Here is a 24,257-nt window from a genome sequence, read left to right as displayed (position 1 = left end):
AGTAAGATGGCAGTGGGGCTCATGCTCCTGGGGAAGTGTCCCTCTTGCACTGGGCTATGATGCCGCATTCCCTCTGGAACAAGGGCAATGACTCAAGTTCTCCCTACGCAGGGCACTGCGTCAAACAGGATAAGGTAAGGAGTGCCCCATCCCAAACAGCCGGCAGGGCAGGGCAGTGAGTCAGCGCCACGGGATTGTGAAACCTGGGGATCCCTGCAGGCAGGGCACAGCACACGAGGCAGGAGGGCCTTGCCAACGGGACCGGGGCCTCACTCACCTCCCTGCCCAATAGACCCAGCCTAAGGGGGCAGGCAAACCCCCACCCCGAGGAACAGCCACAGTAAGCGCCCGTCTCTGCCGGTGCTGGCGATGCGACAGAGGGGTCTGCATCCCCAGGTGGCAGCCACCACCTCTGCCCGAGGGCTGGGCTGTGGGGAACATGGTGCGGTTCCATCACCAAGAAAAAAAAGAAGGATTTTTCACCAGTGTTCCAACAGCCCGCATAAGCACATTTATTTTGGGGTGCTTGGAGAACAAGGATGCAGAGTGAGGGAAAAACCCCCAAACCAAAACAGACTCTGCAGACTTGACAGTCCACTCCTGTTGGCTTTACAGAGATTAAAAAAAAGCTGTCAAAGTTTAAGACACAGCGTTTCATTGCTCAGGACGCATGTTGACAGACACTATACTTTGTTTTGAGGCTATTTTCCTTGCCAAGGGGTAAGATCTGCTATGGAGAAAGAAAAGGGAGGTTGATATTAAAGAAAAGTGGCTTTATTGTAAACAAAGTATAAAGTACAACATAAGAAATGTGCAAATCTTCAGAGTAGTCACAAAAAGCGTATCTAATACACTATTTTCAAACCGTTCACTTTCTGATATGTGTCCTCAACATAACATGATAAAATAGAAATAGCAAAAGTTGATGCATTATTTGCCACAAAAGCTACAGTTTCAATCCTAAGCTGGTGTCTTTGCTGCCTCGTTTTACTTTTCGAATCACAACTTTCTGATTTAATACAATACATAAAATAGCCATTTCATTTTTAGTATAAACCGCCTTTCAAAGAATAACATGATTAAGAAGCCTAAAATTCTTGGTTTTCTTCCTTAATCACCCCGAGCAGTTTACAGATACAATGTTTCTCTTAAAAGTGCACCATATCCATTCACGAAAAACGCGGTGGTACAGAACCGTGAGGAGGTGTAAAGGAAACCGTAAGCAACACAAAAGCGAAGCGCCGTACAATGCCCAGGTACAACCGACTGTAATAACCACAAAGCTTGCCAAAGAAGCTGGGGAAATATTGCAAAGCTAATGAGCCTTCAGAAACCTTCCCACCCCCACCACTGCCCCGGGGGTGCCCCAAGCACCCCTGCAAAGGCCCCCCCGGACAGCAGGATAAAGTGGGGTACATTAAACACCCCGCGCAGGAGGACGGGTCTAATGTCTCCACAACAGAGGAAAAGATTCCTACCAAGAAAAGGTGGCCAAAGTAGGAAAACCAATTCAGATTATCTTATGCAGGGGTGTTCTGGGCTTTCGAGCCCGCGCCTGTACATTGCCGCCTTCCTAGTCTGTGCTGTACTGCAGATCGACAACTGAGAGTTAAAAATCAGAGTTGGTCTCAAGCGTCAGCAGCTACACCTTCGGTAACACGCGTGGCTGATCTAGAGTATAAATGCAAAATTCAAAGCTGGCACAATGTGTGCTGCTCTGCTCTAGTGCCTTCCCTTTCTCTCTCTCCTTACCAGTGCAAGAGACACCCGCTATTCCCAGTCAGCCACCGGTTCTCCCAGCCACGTTTTCTGTGGCTGCCTTTGCCTCCCTGCTGCACCACTGTCAGCAGCCAGAGCGGGAGAACCACAGACCGGGAGCAAAAGCCTTTTTTTTTTTTAAACCGGCACATCCCAGCAACAACAGTTAATTCCACCGCCTTCAGAAGTCGTCCTTTCACTGCGCGGTCGCAGATGCTGGCGGCACGGTGATATCGTTTAACTTGCTCACTTCCATTTGCCAGTTCGGTAACTTCTTAGCTGACAAGTGGCGACGCGCGTGCTTCGTTAGGTGGTCACTCCTCATGAACCGTCGCTCGCACATCGGGCAGGCAAACTTCTTCTCCCCGGTGTGCGTTCTGCGATGGCGAGACAGTTCATCAGACCGTGCAAACCTCCTCTCACAGCCTTTCCAACTACAACTAAACGGCTTTTCTCCTAAGAGAAAAGAAGATGACAAAGAAAAAAAAAACATGAGTACTAACCGAGCAACAGACACTACTGCCTTGACTGGCAGGATTTGACCTTTTTAAAGAAAAGTTTCTATTATGATGGTTCAGCCAAAAATCTACATTAATATTATTTTAATATATATGAAATGTGAAAAGTTGTATATCCCAATATTGTTATATATCAGTATTTAAACACACAGTCTCACTATCTTCAAGACTAAGTAGTACAAAGGGTTAACAATTCTCTGGAACCAAATAGTTTGAGAAGCTCTTTATGCCTCAAGAGAGACGATTTTAACTCGCAGCTCTGCATGAATGAGATTACGACGACTTCGTTTGCCCAAAACTTCCCTCTGAAACGCAAGCTGCAGTAACACATTACGTAACCGAGCTCTGGCAGCACGCTGCGAGCCCGTGTGCAGATACATGCCGCTCTTTCTGCTACTGCGATTCAGAGCTGAGGTGTGGAGAAGCTACTCTAAAGTAACCAAGGTAGGAATAATTTGGAGTGGATCGTTATATTCTTTCATAAAAGAATCTCTCTTAAGTTTTACCCACTTCTGACAAAGGCATTCTTGTGGAGAAGCCTAATAAGGCACCTTTAGCTCTGGAAAAGCACACTCTACACCAGGCAAGGCCTCGCTTCCACACCCATAAGAAGCACTGCTGAATGTCTTCTGACACAGAGCAAGTCCAGCACAAACAAACTGCTGAGTCAACTTCCCCTCCGGGAGATTTCCTGTCAGCAACTAGGCAGCACTACAACGCACGCTGGCAAAAGAAGTATTTCATTGCTGCCCCGCAATTTGTTCCATGAACAAATCCTGTAATCGCTAGAACCTTAACAAGTTGCATATAGAGCCATAGTTTTCTACATTAATTTTTAACACTCAGCAACAGTAACCAACCTGTATGTGTTCTGACATGAGCCTTCAAGTGGGAGCTCTTGAAGTAGGTTTTCCCGCACCCTGGGTAGCTGCAAATGTGACTTCTTATTCTTGAAGAATCGACCGGAGGAGTGGTTTTTGCTGCAGAAGGTACGAAGCCAGGGGCAGGGGCAATGGGAGAGAGTCTCGTGCCGTTTGGACTAATGATGGGAGCCTTTGAGCTCTGCACAACTGGCTGGGGCACAACAAACATAACAGCGCCTTTGGGAACTTGGGTGCCCATGAAGACCATGGGCTGACAGAGAGCCGGCTGCTGGCTGGGCGTGGCGCTGGGCACTACGGCCGTCACAACATTGTTGTTCGCGGGCAGCGGCACCATCTGGCAAATCATGGGCACGGGGGGAGCTCCACTGCCTTGGGCGGGGCATGGTGGTGCTGACGACAACTGCTGTGCCGACCCAGGGGCAGGGTGGTGCCTGCTGACAGAGGGCTTTGTCAAGGGCACCAGACTGACAGCTGGGTCTGTGGTGTTTCCTTCTGCCACTGGCAGGTCACCGCTCTCCTCACCGGCTCTGCTCGGCACCACAGCAGAACGCACCGCGTGTTCTGCTTCCGTGCTTTGTTTACCGTTTGCTTCCCTCGAAACACTGTCCTGGTATTTCAGCACGCTGGCTGTTCTCACCGGGCAGGTTTTGCGATTACAAAGCTGGGCATCAGCCGTGTGGCGGATAACACTTGTTGCTTGAGCTTTCAGAGGCCTGGCTGCCTGAGGCCTCTCTGCCTCTCTCCGAAGTGCAGCCAGAGGAGGCTTGGCAGCCTCAGCCGCTGACTTGCCGAGCACTGCAGCAGGCGCTGGTGCCCCCGGATGGACCACCTGTGACATCTCCAGGTCAGAAGGGCTGTAGGGGGGGGTCAGGCACTGTATGGGGAAACAGACACGGTAAGGGGAGGGGCATGTTACCAACACATCACCACACTAATTATTAAAAACAAGCACCCGCATGTACAAATTAAAAAAAAAACAAACTTACAAATGCTGGTATTGCATTGAAGTCCGCTGCTCCAGGAAGCAAAGTGTCGTCGCTCTCTTCTGACACATCAGATGCTGGAGTTATAGGTCTCATTTCTGCATGTTTTTTGAAGTCTGTTTTCCAGTTGCAACTCATAGAAATAAGGGCTTCTACAGCCTCATAATCGCATTTTTCAGGAGTATTGTTCCAGAAATACCTAGTATCTCTGTGTTTCTCAGTCATCATCTCCATTTCTTCTTTCTGTTCCGGTTAGAGGAAAAAAAAAAGGAGACTTTAAACCTGATTCTAAGTTTGAATATTTTGCAGTTACTTACAAGAAGGCATCATAAAAACCAAAGAAAACAACTTGTGCAAGATAAATATACTTGGTCGCATGGGCTATATGCCTTATCTTCCTGCCCTCTTTCTTATTTACATAATATTTCTTTGAAATTGTAAGTGGGGAAATCTGGCCATCTGGTGAAGATTATATATTGAGACAAAAGAACTCCCTCCCGAATCTTAAGCAACAGTTCAAGTTATCCCATATTGCAAGTGTTGTGTCTGGAAGCTCAACAAAAATCATCACCAAAAAAACCACAACAACCAAAAAAACCCCACACCTTCCCCCCCATCCCACCCTCCTTCCATTTTTGCTTTAAACACAGTCCTCGGTATTGTGCTTATTTTGACACACGAGAAAGGACCATATTGGGACTGATGCACATTTTCTTCAGAAGGTATTAGCTACCAAAATGTTCCAGAAAATACTAAAAAAGTCTCTCACACACACACGCAAGGAAGGTCACCAACTTGGAGAAGTGAAATATGTATATTCACCATCTGACCGACCACCACACGGGAACCAGCCCACGCAGAAAGCCTCCTAAGCTCTGTGTTCCACCATCATCCCTCAGGCAGCTTTCGATCTCTGAGGGACGCTGCCCGCCGCGCTGCTGGCCGTTTCCACCCGCCCCGCCCCGCCCCGCCCTGCCGAGCGGAGCCGGTGCGGGCGGGAAACCCGCGTCTCCGGGCAGCCCACGTCACGGGTAAGACGCATCGTTTTAACGAGCCCAGCCCCGTCTGTCACCGACAGCCCCACAGCGGGGGGGGGGGGGGGGGGGGGGGGGGGGGGAGCAGTCGCGGGCCCCGCCCCCGGCCGTTGGGCGCGCGCCACCCTCACCTCAGAGCACCCCGCTGGCGTTCCCCGCCCCCCGCCTTCCCCTATTGGCTCCCGGGCGCCGATGGAGCGCGCGGCGCGGGGGGCGGGGGCATGTGAACAAAGCGTGATCAGCGCCTGCTCGGCGGTGTGGGGAGCGCCGCGCGCCGACCTTTCACCCAGTTCCCCCGCGCGGCCGCCCCCGCCCTCAGGAAGGGCGCCCGCCCGCCTCAGCCACCGCCTCCGCGGGGCGGGGAAAGCCCGGCCGGGGGAGCCGAGCCCGCCGCGCCACCTCCCCTCACGGCGGGCGGGGATCAGCGCCGACACACCCGGCGCCTCCCGCCACGGGGGAAGGGAAGCGGAGGGCCCACGGCTCGGCTCCGCCGGGGGAAGGGGGGGGGGGGGGCTGCGGCTGGCTCTTCCCCGCCGCGCCGGGATGCCCCCGGTTCCCTCTTTCCCGCCGCCGCCTGGCACACGCGGCCGGGCGGCCCGCCGCCCACGCCGCTCCCCCGGGCGGGGCGGGCTGCGCGGCGCCGGGCCGGCGGTGCCAGCGGGTTCCCGGCAGCTCCGCTCCCCGCCCCGGGGGGCTGGGGTGGGGTGGGGGTAGGGGGTGTTGGCTCCCCCCGTGGTGGGGGCTCCCAGCCCCACCGCGGCTCACCTCCTCGAGCCGCCGCGTCGGTCCGACCGACCTCCGTCCCGCCGCTCCCCACCCGGGGACTCCCTCCACGCCGCGGGACATCCCGTTTACCCCCACCGCCCCCCCACAACCCTGGGGGTTCCCCGACACCCCGCGTCCAGGGACGCCCCGGTCGCCCTCCCCGCCGGGCCGGGCGAGGCGGTACCGATCACTCACCACCGGCCGGTGGCGGGGAGCCGAGGCTGGCCGCGCCGCCGCTCTCCGCCCGCTGTCCCGGTTTTCCTCTTTTTGTTCGCCGCTCCCCATTCAGGTGGCGGCTGCCCCGGCCCCGCGCGCGCGGGGGCGGGAGGAGGAGGAGAAGGCGGGGCTGACGGCCACTCCTCCGCCAATCACCGGCAAAGGTGTGTGAGTCGCCGACCAATAAGCGCCCGGCCCCGGCGCGCGTGATCGGCGGCTGCCCCGCGGCGTGGCCGGTGTGTCAGCGCGGCGTGTCCGCGGCCCACGGTAAGTCCCTGCCGCCGGCTGAGTCAGGGCCGCCCCCTCCCCCTTCTCTCCTTCCCCTCCCCCCGCTTCTGGTGGGAGCGGCGGGGGCGGCGCGCATGAGGTCACGCGGCTGCGGGGGGGGAGAGAAGGGGGGAGCAGCCTCCCCGTCGCGGCCCCACCCATCCGGCTGCTCCCCGCCGGGCTGAGGTGAAGCGAGGCCGCGGGTGGGGGAGGCCCGAGGAGGCCGGGCCGGGTCGGCGGCCTCCCCGGCGGCCTCCCCGGCCTCCTTGGGCCTTTCTGGGCCAGCTAGCTTGGATAGCAGTTGCCAGTTCGCTGGGTCACGGCTAATTACGTTACACTGCGGTCTGCGGCGCTCCCGAAGGACGAGGGCTGTTTGATAGAATCCACTCGCTGCAGAGTTTAAGGCGGATTCTCTTTTCCCCTCAGGAAGTTTTAATAAAAGCAGAAGTGGTGGCTGTGTGTGGCTGCACCTGAGAAGCCAGGCTGCTGCTGTTCAGTGCTGCTTGTGCCAGAGTGCTGCTCTGCTCTGGAAATACTGTTGACGCTTCATTATGGTTCAGTTCCATTTCTCTTGTTTATTCAGCTTCACCTCAGGGATCTCCCCTCCTCCTCCTCGGCAGTCTAGCCTTGTTCGCTCAGAGCGTTTTTCTACTTTTTTTCCTTCTTCTAAGGTACATCCTCCCATCTTTCCCCTTTTCAGTGGTGTTGCGGTGCAGCATTCTTTCCATCTCCTTGTCAGCCGATCCCAATTGACAGAAGGGGCCTGACAGTAGGTTGTGCCCTCCTGTAGCTTGCATGGAAACCTCCCAGAATGTTTAATTATGTCTGAAAGCGGGCAGGGGGAAATCACTGCAAGAATAACAAATGAACAGTTTCTTCAGCCTGAAGAAGGAGAATATAAAGATTGTAGAACATGAGCATAGAGTAAAATATAATTTAAACCAATTCTTAATTAGTTCAGACTTCTATATTGACAGAAAAGTGATAATTTTATTGTCAGGAGGACACTCTTTTTTTTTTGGTATTGCTTTAATTCCAGCATTTCCACTGATACGTTGTACGGCTGGATACTCTGTTATTTGGCTTCACACCAGTACCCCATACGTAGCTGGTGGGATGCGCTCTCCTGCTGTGTCCCTCTGCACTGGGCTGCCAGGGGTAGGATCCCTCTCTCCTCACACCTATGATGGTCACGTCTGGGAAAACATGCCGCTTGACAGAGGGAAATCTGTGCCTTCCCATCTTCTTTTTCTGCTACGTAACCCCAGTGTCTGCCTGCCTTTTGGCCAGATTTACGAGATCCCTGCCACACCTGAAGGGACGCTGATTGGCTTGACTGCCTTATCTAGAGGGAGTTCCCAAGGAGGAGTTCCCAAAAGAGATTTCACTTCAGGGTGATCCAGATACTTTTCATTAGTAGTAGCAGTGAACAGTTGTTTACAAGTTACCCCACTGGATCCCACATCTCTGGGTGTCTTAACAGGAGAAGGTGTGTATACTGTGTGTTTCCCACTGAAATCAGTAGGAAAAATGTTGATGAATGGCTGCTTGATTCATGGGACATCCTCTCCTTTGTAAAAAGGTGCAACTGTCACGCAAGGCACTTCTTGTCTTATAAGTGTGTCTGTCTGCATCTGCTCCAGCTGAAATAAAGGCAGCAAGACTAATACGCAGTAGTTCTTGGTGAAATGCTGTGTGTTCTGTTATGTTTTTTGTGATTGTAATTGTACTTATTTAAAACATTTTGAAATATCTTTCAAAGCATATTATTGCACCCAAAACTAAATCTGTAAAAGTTGCACCAGCGTTACAGTTTAACTACATAACACACATAACATACATAACTTCCCTCACAAAACTAAGAACTTCTACCTGCACCTCAGCAGAAAATTAGGCAGGTCTTTGTCACTTCTTTCACCCTTAAGTGTATGTAATGCATATACGCAAAAGTTTTACTGATAGAATGAGAACTTTAGTGTTAAAAATCCAGTTGCCAACATGAACTAAAGGTCTGTAATGTACCGTTACCATTTTTAGTTTGCTTGCTCTGGCAAGATGTGGGAGGTGTGTGCTGGACTACTCATGGAAATTAAGGTGATTCTGCAGTAATTTTCTAGAAGAAGTAAACTGCTCTTTCAAGAAAACAGTTATTTTCATATAAAATGGAAAGATGAAGAAATTAGTACAGCAGTATTTGAGCTGGATCACGTGCCTTTTAGATGCATCGTAAGGGTCGCTCTCAGGGCAGGCTCAGCGAGGCTGTTGTAAATGCCTTGGAGTTTTGGCCGTATCTCTCTCAGTTTATGCAACACGACGTAGGATGCGACCCAATGCCGACAGGTACTTCTGGACTCCGCTATGATTTAGCTATGAGAAAGTAACGAAGGGCTCGCTTACAATATCAGCTCCTGCTTTGGGGGGCCTGTTCTTCTTTGTTTTTTTCCTGCTCTTAGTTCTTTCTCCTCCTGGCCTTGCTTTACCTTCTTGCCCATACTCACTTTGGCTTCCCAGTAAGACCACTCAGCTTTTGCCTTTGTGGCTGCAGGTCCTGCAGGTCCACCCTGGTGGCTCGCAGCACCCCTTCTGGTGGTGATTCCCCACTAGCCCTCACACCTCACCTTTCCCAGCTGCCAATCTCGTGCTCTTAGCACACACCCTGCTTCTTAATACTTCTTAATGCACCTTCCTTCCCATGACATCCAGGCTGCTTTCGCTCCATGAAAGCCTCTCCCCACAGCCATTCCCTGTGCACCTGCCAGAGCCTGCTCTGTACTGCCTCGGCCAGTCTTACCTTGGCACCTCCTCAGTCTTTTCTGGATCCTCCCTATCTGTTTCCCCAACACTGCCAGATAATCCATCCCAGGATGCTCCCAGCTCTGCCCCCTCAACTGCCATCTTTCTTCACTTCTTTTAACCAGCTCGTTTCAACCTCAATTTCCAGAGTAACACTCTGTAGCTGCTGTTCTCATCAGTCTGGCTCTTCTGGGAAACCTCCTGCTCATTCTCCCTCCTCCTGCATTAGTGTCTCCTCACTGCTGGGGTTTGTTCCCATTGTGTCAGCGCTTGTCTTCTGCAGCCTCTGTCTAGGTACCACAGGACCTTCTGGCCCCGCAAGTTTCACACTATACACTGCCCAGCTGCACTCAAAGAGCACAGAATGGCTGGGGCTGGACTAGTAGGTCAAAATCCTCTTACTCTTTCCCTCTTTGGGGTCTTTAGGCCAGGTCTTCAGATGAGGTCTAGATGCTGATTGTAGTCCTTGGCAGGGAGTATAGGCTCTGTTAGAAACTGCCTGGTAGCCTGGAGGTGGTGGGGATGCAGCTGGGGTGAGGGACTTTGTGTGAGTGGAGTGGAGGCTTTGCTGTGCCTGTCCTCCACAGACAGGCTCAACTGTCATCCCAGTGGCATGTCCTGTAGCGGCATTGCTAGCAGCTGGCCTTGGGTTGGGAAAGAGCAGCCCTCAGAAGTAGGGAGACTTAACTGCTTCTTGACTACCACACCCCATGGGACCTTCATGTTCCCCCACAGACCTTCAGTCCATTCTGAGTGCACAGCCAGGAGCCCTGCATGCACTCTCCCTCTTCCTCTCCCCCTGTACAAATGCAGCCCGTCCTGTGATCTGCCTGTGAACTGCAGGGCAGAACTGTCGAAACGACCTCTCCCAAAAATAATCTCTGCTTCAGAGGCTGGAAAATGTGACAGCTCATTTTCATATGCAGAGCGATGCAGTGGGTGTCTGAAAGCAGCTGAGGCTGAGGGGGTGGCCAGGGAAAGGCAGCTCTGAAATGGCAGGAAAGTGGCAGCTGGGGAACACGAGAGGCGGAAGGAAGGGAGCAAACCCAGAATGGGGAGGGGGCGGAAGGAGGGCCACAGGCAGCAGACAGCGAGTTCAGGGCAAGAGAGGGTTGCACAGTGTGAGGCTGTTCTGTTTTCCCTGGCACGCCTACTACTGCTTGCATTCATTTATTAATAATTGGAAAAGTGTCTCTGCGGCTTCAGACAGCAGTTGCAGAGCTTATCAGATAACTGGGGAGGTGGAGCATATAATCAGCAACAAAGCAGCTTGTCTCCTTTTTTGTCTCCAAGTTCTTTTCCCTCCTTCTTCATACCCCATTTTCCTCACACATCCCAGCCTTAGGAAAAACCTGCTTTGTCCTGATTCTGCAATTGCTTATTAGAATACCAGGTGAAAACCAGACCTTACTTGTCATTAAGACTTCAGTTTATGGCTTTTAGTTTGCTTTACCAGTCTGAATGCCAGACAGAGCAAGTCCTGTTTGGCTGGCAGTGCCATGTTCCTCCCCAGCCCTCCATGATACTAACCCCAGTGTCTGTGTATGTGGATTCTACACAGTATCGCTCACGGCCCTTTTTCTCCACAGCATTTGTGCTGTTCCTGAGTCACCGCAGTGCCAGTCCTGCCGTGCCTGCTCAGCGCTGTCCATTGGAATGCTTCAGAGGCTGTTAGCAGTGCTGATGTTTGCACTGCTGCCATAGGAGACAGCCTGGCAAGGGGAAAAAAAAAACTCAAACACCCTTAATAAAATAAAAAATAAAGCCTAGGACAGGTAAAAGAAACTTCTTTTTGGGAAGTGAGCAGTTTTCAGTGAAACTGATTTTCTCTGGCAATCACTGGAGGCAGCTAAAGGATGGCTGTCAGTTCACATATATTTGTATTTTCCATTCAGTTTCCCAGAGAAGCTGGGGATGTGGTTTTATGCCGCCCAGGAGAAAATGGACATGTCTGGGTTTTTCGTTGGGAAGATGTTTAGGTTTTTTACTTTTAAGCACTTGTGGGTTATTTATGTATGCCTATTATACTATATCTTAAGTCTAAATTTCCCAGAAAACCACTTATCCAGCCTGCAGGTCATACTCTTCTGATGTGGAAAGCTGAATTGTCATGAGGTTGGGAAGATAAATTAGGGAAGAGAATTGGCAAGATGTCTGGTAAATCCTTGGCCAGCTGTGTGACTGCAGTCCTGTCCAGCAGTCTAGGGACTGAGTCTGTCAGGCAAAACTCCAGCCTCCTGAATTTCACCCTGCTCTTAAGAAGTACAGCTCTGTTATCTGTGGCTTATCTCAGCTTTGGCATGTAGAATTAAGGCATTTTAAGGTGCTCCTTTACCCTAAACTCTTGGCTTCTACATACTAATAAGCGAGAACCGTTTTTGACTTCTTGTGATGGGACATCAAGGAGTGCTTTTAACCTCTGACGTTAGATGTGTACCTGTTTCACGGAAGACTGTGGGCTAGATGGTTATTTTAGTCGGAGCAGAAAGAACTTGGGTGAGTAAATGATTGCTTCAGTATCCACTAAAGATTGTGAGAGGTTTTATATTCAATTCCTTCAGTGCAGGATCAGGCTGTATGCCAACCGTAACTTTCCTCAGGTCCTGTGGCCGTCACAAGAACTGTGTTTCTTCTCAGGACACTGGACAGGATGATGGTACTGGATACAGCCCTGCTTCCCGTCTATCTTTTTGGAAGGGCAGCCAGAACGGCTGTCTGGTCAGTTCAAACCAGCCAAGTTGCATACTTGCTGCGTGTCTTGGTCCAAGAAATCCTGGGAATTCTCCATAGTGGAAATCAGGAGTTAATATTGGAATGATTTGTTGATTCTTTCCATGTAGATCATGCTTCCTATTCCACTTCACAGGGTGTGACCATGTGTTTATTTTTGTTTAGTGTCTTGTGTGGTCTTTCTTCTCTTGTGCAATGCTGGTGGTTCTGTGGAACAATATTGTTGGGTCCTATGCATGACGTGGAGATATGCCATCTCACAAGAACATGGATGCCTCTGGAGAGCTGTGGAGGAGAATGGCAAAGCGGCATTGTTTATTTGCAGACAGAGCTTGGAAAATATCAGAAAACACAACTGAGAACCTTTTCTGCGAGGGTGACATACGGGTCTGTGCGTTCCACCACTCTGAATGGTGTATTTATTAATTCAGAGTTTTCCCAGTGTCATGATTTATTTAACTATTTAGTATAAAACCTAACTGATCAATTTGAATTTCTGCTAACTAAATCAGATACTTAGAAGCTAGGCTGTCAGCCAGTAAGATGAGAAAGAGACAGCCTCTAAGCATTGTAGAATGAGCTTGGGTAGCTAACAAAGCCACCTGTGAGTGCTATGATGAGGTAAATGTTTTTTCTGATGGAAGCATCAGAAAAATGTTTGTGTGCTTTTTCATGCCAAAACAGAACTTACTTGTTACACAGTGACTTAATGGCTGCTGCGTTTCAAGAGTCCCTCTGATGGGCTAAATCCTGGAGGTGTGAAGGAGGTGAGATGGTGGTGTGGCATGAGCATCTCATGTGACATATCAACACAGTACAGAAGTCAGCAGGGACAGCTTTGCCTTTCCTCATAACACAGTTAACAGGATTTCTATACCTCCCGTTATAGGTATTTTGATAGGAGTCATGTGAACAAAGGTCCTTCTTTTCTTTAAACCTATCTACTTGTAATAATTTTTGAACTATCGACTAGTTTCAGCCCCATATGACAGATGAGATAGGGATGTTAATAGCTTCTGCAGTGTTAATTTGTTGATGCTACTACTTGATCCCACCCCCCCTGCATACCTGTTCATTTATATTCAAGCAAGCAAATAGTCTCTGGATTGGAAATGCAGGTGCAGAAATGCAGGTTGCATGTCCTGCATACAATACAATTCAGCTCCCTGTACCCAGTACACTCCTCTACGTGTCAGCAGACCTCGAGCTTTCCCGTATCCCACTGCTCTCTCTTGCCAAATACCTGGCTCACATACCACGCCCTTGGCATCATGGTACAAAACACACCGCTGGCAGCCTGTTAAGCAAACTACTGGCAATTAGTAAATGATTTTTTTTTTTCCCTTAAGATGTCACAGGAACTAAGGGACCTGTGGAGATCAAGGCCTTGTGTTTCATTTAAAGAGAGTCACAGCTTTGCTGCTCAGATAGTCTCTTGGCAGCAATATAAGGATTGAGGGATACTACTTTAAATTTTTAAAACAAGCACCTCTGTGAAAGCCACCTTTGGTGCCGCTCAGTGCAAGTATCTCCACTGTGATCTCAGGTCTACATGAGGGGCTGCAGAGGAGATCCCTGTTTGCTCTCCAAATGCACAACGTGCAGAGATGGCATTGGCTTTGTCAGAGACCACAGGGAGGGAACCCCTGTCCATGGGGTTGCCCTCATGACCAGAAAAACTTGCCCAAATATTTTCATCAGGTGTGCCAAACTCTTGGACTTTGCAGATCCCTGTGGTGTAGTTGGAGACCATGCAGCTTATGCAGGATGCAACCTGTGCCAACCACCTGCGTGGCAGCCGGGTGCTGGCATCTCCCTGCTCCCTGAATTCTCCTGTGTGGCTCACTTTGCTCTTGCAGCTCCATTTTGGGGACACGCACCTCATTCCTGTATGGGAGATATGCACTTTGGTCTTGCAGCTCACTGTTGGAGAGTCACCTCTGCTCTGCAGCTCATCCCTGGAGACACGCTGCATCTTGGTCCCACAGATGTTCACTCTGCAGGAGCCACAGTAACAAGGGGAGGGACCATGTGGGCCCTATTTGAGGTGACACGCAGAATGGCACCCTGACATCATGAAGCTGTTCTAGAAGCAGAGGGCATGAGCAGACAGGGCACACTTTACTGATAGGAACTGGTGGTGCAGACTGAGCCTGTGTGACTTGTTATGGTACCCACGACTACTGTGATTGCCAGCCTCCAAAGGGTGGTGGCAATGCTCCAATCCATTGAGATGGGGACCCAGTGAGTGATGTGCTGGAGTTAAAGGGTTGGCAGGCAGCCTTGTAAAGACCTCATCAGTCTGACCTGCCTGTGACTGCCATCCCCCTGGTCCAAAGTCTCCTCTCCATGGGGTGTGAGGAGGGATGCTGGATAAGGTCAACGCCTGGAAGGGTGTAGATGTGTTGGCGCACGTCTGTTGCAAAACAGCCACAGAGGGCTGTGGAGTGTGGCCTGTGCTGGTGAGTGCACTGGCACAGGAGGCCGAGGAGGCCTGGGAAGTGGGAAGTGTGTTGGCATGCTCCCCCTTATCTTTTTCTTGGGTGCGAATCATCTGCTCCCGAGGACTCTTGTGAGCAGCTGGGAAGCGAGCCAGTTTGCACTGTTTGACCCCGGGCCCAAGGTGTTCTTGGGTTCAAATAGCAAAGTGATATAAACGTACCCAGAGCCACTATGGGTGGAGTTCATCTAAGATTAGGTGCTTATAACACAAGCTTCTGTTTTTATAGTTCTTTGTATAGTCAGCAGAGTGCTAGTAATATAAAACACAGGGTTCAGGCATATTTCATTTTTCCCTGATGTGGGATTAATTGCACTCTGAACTCTGTTGACTCCATCTCCCGTGCTGATAATGGGAGCCTGCATAGCTACCCCAGGTGGGTGAATCTACAAAGCAGGCAGAGTGAGGTGAGGTGGATCGCATCATGAGTGACTACAAGGCCAACCAGAACCATCAGCTGGGCAGAGGAGAGTTTCACGGAGGGACAGACCGGGCGAGCTCGGGCTTGCCTATTTGCTCTCTTGGCATGCAGGTGTTCATGTGCGCAGCCACAACTCGGACACGGCACGGAATGCCCTTTGCCGCCAAGAGACTTGGGGAAAAACTATGAGGAGAGTGGAGATACTGTGATGGGAACTCAAATTTAGGAGAAGTTGAGGATCTTGCAAGGGCACAAAGGAAAGGGAGAAGAAGGGATACTGTAGCTATTGAGATGGGGGGAACAGTTTCAGACCCTGTATGGAACCAGGCTCTCCTAGAGCAGCTGCCCAAGGGAACAGCTTGGTTGCCTCTATCCTGTGTCAGAAGCTTCCATTTTCCCTCATTCCCTCTCGATGTGGTACTCAGCATGGCAGCCGACTGTCACCATCTCTTTGGGTTTGCGCTGCTGAGGGGCAGTGGCTCTGTTCTGCTGGGTTTTTAGAAATGTCTACCATGAATCTCTTCTTAGGCCCCTGGGTCTGTCTCTTTGGGTTTAGCCATAAGACTGGGGTCAAAGGCTTTGTGATCCCTGTGGTTTTCAGAGCTGATTCAGAAGTGTAGCTTGTATTTAAAAATAATTTTTAAAAAGGTCAGGAGAAGTTTTGTGTATAACCAGCTGTGTTCTCCCAGGAGAGAACTGACATTAATTTCTCCCTACTTCTAGAAATCACAGAACCACAGAATGGTAGTGGTTGGAAGGCACCTCTGGAGATCATCTTGTCCAACCCCTCTGCTTGAGCAGGTACACCCAGAGCAGGGAGCTCTAGGTGGGTTTTGAATCCCTCCAGGGACGGAGACTCCACAGCCTCCCTGGGCAGCCTGTTCCACTGCTCTGGCACCCGCACAGGGAAGGAGTTTTTTCTTGTATTGAGGTGGAACTTCCTGTGTTCCAACTTGTGCCCGTTGTGCCTTGTCCTGTCGTTGGGCACCACTGAAAAGAGTCTGGCCCCATCCTCTTGGCACCCACCCTTCAAATGTTAGGGTTTGTGAGTGTTTTTTTTTCTTTCACTTTCAACACTTCTCTAGTATTTTCCTGTTGCTGAGGTGACTTGAGGTGGGTTTTGCAGGTTCAAGCTGAAGCTTGATTGATGTGTTCATTTTCAGCATGAACTTCATGAAGCCTTTTCACAGGTGCTGTTGAAAAGTAACTGGTCTGCCATAGTGGCAGAACAAAATGATTCTTGCAAAATACTATTTCATCTCCCTTTGTTTAGGGACTGAAAATGCAGATATTGGGCAGAAAGAAAGAGGGTGTGATTCTGCAGTTGATCCAGTGCAGTGAGCTGTTTTGAGCAAGGACTGAAAGGCTGAATGTGAAAGAGAGATCTCTACCAGAAGAAAGGTTGCATCCTAGTTGTTGGTTTCGAGAAGCACTCCTGAAGACCATCTGCATTTATTTGATGGCACCAGTTGTAAAAGAAACATTGATGTTGTAACGTCTGTGTGTATACATGTGTTTGTTTTGCAGCTGGAACAGTTTTAACTACCAGAAAACAGCTCCATCCCACTCTGCGTGGTCAGGATCATGCGCTTACCAGGAACTGTCTTCAGAGCCCTTCCAAAAAAGGACGTTTCCAGCATCGATGCGAGTGTGGGTGGAAGAGAAAGCAGCGAGTGAGGGTTGGGGGGTTCTTGTGCCCACAAAAGGCTTTGTCAGATAAGGTGGGTCACATTTTCCACGCTTCTGTTCTACTTGTGTGTTCAGCCTTCTGCTGCACGAACCTGGATGCACAGGTGGTGGATGCCATCCTCTGACAGTGGGCGCTGGCTGGGACCAGTGCTGGAACATGAGTGCAGAAAAAAGGAGGGTGGTGGAAGCCCTCTGGCTTCCTTCGGATCAGGAAGCTTTGATGTTATCCTCCAATCCAGGTCAACCTCATGAGACGGTGTATGTTATAAGCTGTAATGTGTAGCTCTCTGGAGCAGGTAACATCTGTAACAATTCTCCAGAAAGCTTTGCCTGCTCCTCAGTCAAGCAAAGGGCTTCAGGTTCCCAGGACTTCTCACTTCTGGAGAAGTCCTGGGAACTCCAAAAGCTGCTGTGACTCTCCCTTCTCTCCCAGCCCAGTGTTTTCTGCCCTGTGTGAGCTGCGTTGACATGTCATCCATCTGTCATAGTTTTGATCTGTTTCCTTATGTGCAATGAATTAAAGGCTCAGATTTCATATAAGAGCAGCTAAGGGTGCTGTGAATGCTTGCAGCCATAGTGAAATCAGTGATACTGTCCTGGTCAGCGTGCCTATGGAAGGCAAAGCTGACACACTAACATACGTATATGTGAAAAATAAGAGCGTTCTGGAAAGCATCTGTTAAACTAAAGAAACACAGCATAGCAACCCCTGCTGAAGGAGGCTTTATGGATCCAAATTAGGATGACACAGATGACAGCAAAACCATGGTTTTTAGGAGCAGAACTATGTGTGGCCCTACATGCACAGACCCCTCTCCCCTCTGTGGGATGACTATTAATAGCACAGGGTCTGGCCAGGCCAAACTCAAATGGTGTGTGGGTCTGTTTGGTTACTGCGGAGCTATTTGGCAACTCTGGGTGAGTGCCCTTAAATAATAATTCTGCTGGCACAGGGTGTTGGAGAGCTCGAGGCCTTAGAAACTTTTGGGTCAAATTTACTCTTGTTAAATAAACAATGAGTATTGATTAGATCATATGACAGACCAATCGAGCACTCTTTCAAATACCGCAGCTCACTGGAGCTCATTTCTATGTGTTCATAGACTCAGAATCCCTTGAAGTAATTGCTTTGGTGAAAGAAATATTAAGTCTTTTACTCATGCAACTGTATATACTTTTATATGCACAGCCCTATGCACATGGATAGGAGGCTTTTCGAGGCTGCTTATAGGATTTGGATGCTCACTTTGTTGGATTTAGTTGGAGACTTGAATCCCTTAGGCAGATTTGAAAATCTCGCCATAATTCTTTGCTTTTTTTAGTGCATCAGGGCAAGACCTTTTCCCTGTTAAAATAATTTCTAAACTCCTTTCTTGCTCCCATAAAAAATGTGTTTAAGTGGATTTTTAAGAAGCATTTGTTTCTCTAGACATATCCATTTATCATACTCATTTGCTGTTTTGTTTACTGAAGAAGTACTTAAGTCACAGTCTGTCTATATTTTGTACTGAGTGGAGTAGCAAGGAGCTTGTCAGAACTAAGCATACAGATTATAAAGGCCTTTTATTACGATTATTTATATAGCTTAAATATCCTGGAAAGGTTTTCTCATCTTAAATCTCTCAGCAGTACAATTATGTATCTGGCTTCAAATATATGTCAGGAAAACACCATATGGCCTTGCCAAATGCAACACCCGTGTGCGCACGCACACACACACAAAGGCACTGGTTTGCAGTGGGGTGAAAGAGCGAGGAGTGAAATATGTAAACAGTTTAGTAGGTGAAAGGCTGCAGGGGCCACGTGTGCTCTGTTTATGTGGGTCCCGAGCGGGAAACGCTCATGTTGCACAGGCAGCTTTGTTTGGGCAGGAGGAAGAAAGTACAGCCTGTCTCGGTCTCTCTTCCCAAGGCGGCTTGTTACACTAATCCCCGTGTCTGGCGAGGTGCTGCTTGAAGCTCGGAGGAGCTGCAGCCGCCGGGTGTCCTGGCACCCTCCCAGCTCCTCTGCTGCAAGTAAACCATCAGCCCCCGCCCTGGGGGAGGCTGGGGCAAGCATGGGGCTTCTCTTCACGTCTTCTCCCCAGTTGTCTCCCATGCGGAAGCAGCTGTGGTCCAGTGGGCGCCAGCCTCCTTGCCCTGTTAGCTGGGCTATGCAGTGCAGGCTTGGTTGCGCAGGGTCAGCATTGCCTGCTGAGCTGCCTGGGTGGTGGAGGAGGTGAGCTGGAGGACTACGGTATGCCAGAGCAAGCCCAGGTGTGGGGGAAGCAAACCATTCCTCAGACCTGACTTGGATGTTGCGGCCACTCTTTTAATATTGAGTTTGACTTCTGGTTTAGGGTGACATTTTCCTGTTTTACACCCACCAGGAGGGGGCTTCCTTGGGAGCAATACACCAAAATAAACAGAACTCTATGCAATTTACTTTTACTCAGAGTGTGCAGGAGTCTGGATGTGCCTTAGGCACATTTAAAGGAAGATGTGAATGAAAGGGTTTAGATGGGGTTTTAAACATTACTTTGCCTTCCCTGTGAGTATTGAAGTGCCACAGGCCTTAGGTTTTGTTTTGCTTGCAAGTGCTGGAAATGGTGCAGGTGTTTCTTTAAAGAAAATGCTCACAGACTGTTGTCCCCAGCAGTTTATCAAAGGCTTTTTCCCCCCATTTCCCCTCTGGCTTCAAGAACAAGAGCCAACAAGTCAGATTCCGAGCCCTGGAAGGGCTGCGTGTGCCCCGCAGCTGCTTCTGTCACGGGAAGAGCTGAGTACTCCCATGGAGTGCCAGCCACCTGCCTGGAGCACCAGCACCGTCTCCTACACTCATATACCCTTTTGGGTTTTTAAATTGTGGCCTAGGACATGGCTCCGATCGCACTCAGGAGAGGAGCCTGTGGTTGTCCCAGGTGTCTGTGGGACCTGCTTGTGGGTGCCAGCCCCTCTGCAAGACTTGCTCTGCCAGGCTGAGGACTTGCTCCCTCAGCACACTCCCAAACATGCTCCGGTTTGACTCTGGCTGAACAGGAGCGGCCGTAGAGCAGGTGGGAGGTGTCAGCCCTGTCCCCAGGGCTGGCCCTGCTCCCTTGGTGCCTGCCACAAGAGCAGCCCTGCGTTCTGCCAGGGTGATGGGGAGTGTCCAGTAGCTCCTCTCCACTCTGGGTGGGAGAAGTCTCTGCTGTGGGCTGCAAGCACTGACAGCAGACCCAGGTAGTGACAGCTTGGTGGCTGCATCTGTCGTCCTTCAGGAGCGCCTACAGACAAGGTTCCTCATCCACAACCTGTGCCAGCTCCGGAGGCACCTGAGGGAGATGGGCAAGCCACCATGTCATCCTCCTCTTTTACTGTTTTTCCACAGGCAGAGGACAGCCTGTGAACCACAGGAAAAGGGCCTCTTGGAAATCTATTGCAAAACCCCATGATTGCTGTTTTTTTTTTTAAAAAGAGAAAACCACAAAAGCTAGAATCATTTAATAGGCCTGTCTCTGTTCATCCTGTCCTGTGGTTTATAGACAGCACAGAAGCTTTACATGAATTATGAACTAGGTATGAAGCCAGGCACTAGGCTTTCATCTGGAGCATTCATTACGATTCTGCTGCTTGCTTTTATCAGTTTGCTCGACTGGGCAAGAGAACCTAAAGCAGAAGCTGAATTTCTTTGAAAGAATTAACAGTCTACTTAATTCTGAAACAATGCCTTGTGACACTGTCAGGGCCTTCAGCTAGTGTGAGCTTAGCCTATTCCAGACAAGGCTGCTTTATATGTCATGGAACGTGTCCTCAACTTCACCCTTCCATTGCACACCTTACCTGAAACCCTGCTCCTGGGATTTACGGTCTGTGGTTCAAAATTAGAAGTGAAATGAAAAACCTTAGATCTCATTTGAGTGTGTAATCACTGAGAAGCTGGGAACTGTACTGGGTAAAGAAGTGACTGGTTTATCAATGTCTGTCACAGGGACGTGCCACAGAAGTGTCCCAAAGACCAGCATTTGTGTCTGTAGAACACGGATAAATGGGGAGCTTGCAAGACAACCTGTTTTAAGGTTGCATCGGTGTGAGACAAACCGCAGAAGCTCAAAGGAACAATGTCAGGCTGGGTTTGAGGGATCTTAAAGAGTCGCTGGAAAGGCAAAAAAATTCATACATAGAAAGAAAATGTGGTCATACGTGAACAGGCAGCTGAAGCAAGCCCAGCTGCGCTCTCCCCACGCCCTGCCAGCCCCAGGGGCGGCTCCTGGGGCAGAAGGGCTCAGCCTGCGCCAGCTCCTGGAAAACCTGCTGCTTCAGGGGGAACGGTGCAGTAATGGGCTGTGGGAGGCTCCGGCACGGCAGGGATCGCCCGTGGCACCACGTCCCCTCTCTCTTCTGCCCCACTGCCCACAGCACGTCTCCAGACGTCCCCTGCAGTGCTGAGCCCTGTCCTGGCGAGCGTGCGGCTGTGGCTGGCAGATGCAGAGTATGCCAGGCGCTCAGCAGCCGGGCCCGCCGCTTGGCTGTGGCCGAGGTGCAGGGCTTCTGCGCGCAGACCGTCTGCATTCCTGCACGCAGGGGCTTGTGGACACCAAACACCACCTCACCATGGGTGCTTTACTCTTGCGCAAGTGCACGTTAGGACACTTGGCAGGTGAGACAGAGCTCCCTCCTCTGAAACTTCCCTGACTCTGCCGTCCTCTGGGGTTTTGCACCAGAGCAGGAGTTTGTTCCTGCTCGATCTGCGTCCTACATAACTGGCCTGCAGGTTTAACAGAGGTTTGATGTAAAAGAAACTCCCCACTCTGAGCAAGGTGGGGTTGCCTCATGGTTGCTAGTGACGGCTTGGGCCAGGAGTGACTTTGTGTGGCTGCGCAGGGCCGGTACCCAGAGCTGCAGCCCCACGTGCGTGCAGCCAAGGAGATCGAGTCCTGAGCACAGAGGTTCGGAGCGATACGTGTGCGTGGGCAGCAGGCAGCAAGGGTGCTGCTGGGCTTCATGTGCCTGCCCTTTAACAGCCGGACAGCGGATGAGTCCTCTTAGCTTGCTAACAGCCTTGATTGAGGTTTGACATGGTAAAAACCCCACAGAAATGCCCGAGCAGGTGGCATCCTTCAAGGCCTTGGGCATGGGCAGGAGCAGCTGCACCCCAGCCATGCAGGCAGAGCACCAGCAGCTTGTGGAGGTGGGTGTGGGTGGGTGTGTGCTATGGGCACAGCGGGGCCAGGGCGCAGGGGGGCTGGGGCTGCCCGCTGCCGCTGGAGCGAGGGTCCAGCCCTTCGGCAGCGCAGGCGACGGGAGAGCCCCGCTCCAGGGAGATTGCAAAATGGATTTGGCAGGAGCAGAGGAAGAACGTGCCAAAACGCGCTAAGCTAAGCCAGCTTTGCTCTGCCGATTGTTTTTTTTTCACAAGCCACCAAATAAAACTCTGCTCTGGGAGCTGAGCTGAAGATGGGAATCCCTCTGCTCTTCCTGCCTTTCCCCCTGCCTGTGGCAGCCCAGCCCTCCTCTGCCTGCCCACGCCCTCGCAGGATCCCACCCAGCCCCAGCAGCTGCTACAGCAGCACCATGGAAAAACTGCGCTGTGGGACTCAGCCCCAAGGGCCAAAGGGCTGGGGCTGCGGGGGGGAGCAGCAGCTGAGCTGATGCCCCGAGCCAGGCTTGCTGGGGCCCGAGGGGTTCCCCCCGTAAGGCTGCCTATGCAATGGGGACTCCCTAAAGGCAGCTGGAGGATGGTTTAAAAGCAAATGTTGCAAAGTGCTGTCTGGCTTTCCTCTAGCTAGTGGGGAAAAAAAAACCAAACAACCAAACCCAACCTACCCTGGAAGTCTATTTTTGTCTTGCATGTGTCTCAAGTGGAAAATTTCAGCTGAACTGATTTAGGTTGGCGGGGTTAAGGGAGGTGAGGCCTGGCTGCCGCTGGCTCCGCACGGCTGGAGGGGTGGCTCCACGCGGGCGCCCGTGCCTGCCACGCGGGCAGGGCCGGGCCTGGCAGCGGCTGCCGTGACACCAGCCAGCGGCTCCGGAGGGGAGAGAAAGGAAACCTGAGCCTGGGGGAGCGCGGGGGACAATGCAGCCGTCGAACAGCATGGCGCAGCAGCTGCCGCCTCTGTTATACCTCCCAGCCCAGGGAAAAAACATCCCTGATTAATGCAGGTGCTGAGGGATGTCTTTCCTTCTTGTCCCCACTGCCCCCCAGCTGCAGCCACTCACCCAGTGTGGCCTCCAGAGGGACATTGCGGCAGGGACGGCGGGTGGGGTGGCTGGCGGGTCCCCGTCCCGCGCTGGCAGCACTGCGGCCACGCTGCGGGTGCCGCCAGCCCGGCCCTGCCTATGGCACAGGTCTTGAGCACTGGCTTTGAAACTGCACCGGGCAGCTCACCTCAGGCCGGGCACCTGCAGGACGGTGCCTGCGGCAGAGGACAGAGGGCCTGCGAGCATTTCAGGGTCAAGGATGCTGGAGAAGGAGGTGTCTTTGCTCCTCCGCCTTCCCCTCAATGCCGGTGTCCGAGGGCCACTCGCTTTGGGACCAGGAGCTGGCTCGGAACTTGCTGTTGAGGTGTTTGTTGTTGCAAAATAGTAGTAATTTGTTGAAATTGAAACTTTAATGGGAATGTCCATGTGCGTGTGGGAGACTGAGTCACCCCGGTCCCGTGTCCCAGAGTCTGTTTCCCACCTCCACCTGCCGGCTGGTACCAGCATGGGTAGGTCAGTCCCCATCCCTGCACAGAACAGGAAGGTTTCAGACCCTCGGGCACCTCGGAAGAGAAATGGCTTTTCCCGCCAGCCCTGCCCACACCCCCCGCCGCCTGCCAGCGGGGCTCCAGGGCAGTTCCGTGGGGAAGAGGCCCGGGAGGTCCCAGTGCAGCTGCTGGCTCCAGGCAGGGTCAGCCATCGGGTCAGACCAGGCTGACCCGGGCTTCATCGCGCGGGGGCTGGAAAAGCCTCCGGGGACGGGGAGCGGCAGCCTCGGCGGCCCCCCACTGCAACGCCTAACACATCCAGGCCGCTTCCCCCGCCTCTGAATTTCCAGGGGCACGTAAGGAGCGGGTTAAAACGTTAGGTGGAAGTTGCACGCTGTGCGAGCAGGCGGGCACGGCTCTCTCCAGCGTGCAAAGGCGCTGCCGGGCGCCGGGACGCGCAGGCACCATCGGGGCCGAGTAACGGGGCCGGGGCGGGCCGGGGCGGGGCGGCGCGGATTGCCGGCGGCAAGGGCAGCCCGGGGAGGAGCTGGAAGGGCGGGAACCCCCCCGCCGCCGTGCCCGCCCGGCCGCGGCGGCTGCCCGGGAAGGCGGCCGGGTGGAGCTCCCTGCTGGCCGCGGCTCCCAGCCGGCGGCGGCCGAAACGCATCCTCGGGCTGAAAAATCGGGTACAGGCCGGGGCAGCGCCGCCCCGGTGCCCCAGCGCCGCTGTTTCAGCTGCTGCTTCCAAGCAGCAATAACTACAGTAGGGCTCGCTGGCTATTTCTGGGTTTTCTTCTTTTTTTAAGGGAATTTGCCGGGCGGAGGGTGTCAGACCACAGCGCCGGAGTCCGCCGCTTGTGCTGAGGCCAAACCGCTGGCGGCCAGCACAGCCCTTCGCCCCCTCCGCGTTCACCCGATGCCCGCAGCGCCCCCCGCCCGCGCGGCCTCAGGCCGTGCTGCGGCTGCGGAGCCCCGAAGCGTCAGCGCCCCTGTGCTTCCCCACCGTAACAGCAGGTATTTCCGTCTGAGAAGTGCAATAAACCTGTAACTCGA

General features: G+C 52.1%; 1 protein-coding gene and 1 long non-coding RNA gene across 3 annotated transcripts; one reads left to right on the top strand and one right to left on the bottom strand.

Annotated features, from left to right (window-relative positions):
- Positions 1-758: 758 nt before the first annotated feature.
- On the bottom strand, positions 759-6,245 carry KLF10 (KLF transcription factor 10). Of its 2 annotated transcripts, none has more exons than XM_064442268.1 (4): positions 6,138-6,245; positions 4,147-4,386; positions 3,137-4,034; positions 759-2,214 (listed from the first exon to the last, which is right to left on the bottom strand). In XM_064442268.1, the coding sequence occupies exons 1-4, from the start codon at positions 6,225-6,227 to the stop codon at positions 1,955-1,957; spliced, it is 1,488 nt and encodes a 495-aa protein (XP_064298338.1). In that variant the 5' UTR covers positions 6,228-6,245; the 3' UTR covers positions 759-1,954. The 2 variants fall into 2 exon arrangements, with proteins under 2 accessions (XP_064298338.1, XP_064298337.1); XM_064442267.1 differs by having other exon boundaries at positions 4,147-4,393; positions 6,139-6,227.
- Positions 6,246-6,337: 92 nt separating this feature from the next.
- Positions 6,338-24,257, top strand: LOC135311863 (uncharacterized). The gene is made up of 3 exons (XR_010371401.1): positions 6,338-6,425; positions 16,397-16,590; positions 24,011-24,257. It is a non-coding gene; the product is annotated as an uncharacterized LOC135311863 (long non-coding RNA).

The sequence above is a fragment of the Phalacrocorax carbo genome, chromosome 2 (genome assembly GCF_963921805.1).
Source record: "Phalacrocorax carbo chromosome 2, bPhaCar2.1, whole genome shotgun sequence".
Lineage (NCBI taxonomy): Eukaryota > Metazoa > Chordata > Aves > Suliformes > Phalacrocoracidae > Phalacrocorax > Phalacrocorax carbo.
The sequence above is the reverse complement of the archived record's forward strand: the minus strand, read 5'-3'. Positions and strand labels throughout refer to the sequence as shown.

Coding starts and splice junctions, on each gene's coding strand:
- KLF10 (XM_064442267.1), bottom strand. CDS start 6,227: ATGGGGAGCGGCGAACAAAAAGAGGAAAACCGGGACAGCGGGCGGAGA. Junction 4,394..6,138: donor GCTCCCCGCCACCGGCCGGT/GGTGAGTGATCG, acceptor TTTCCTCTAACC/GGAACAGAAAGAAGAAATGG. Junction 2,215..3,136: donor TCATGTCAGAACACATACAG/GTTGGTTACTGT, acceptor CTTTTCTCTTAG/GAGAAAAGCCGTTTAGTTGT.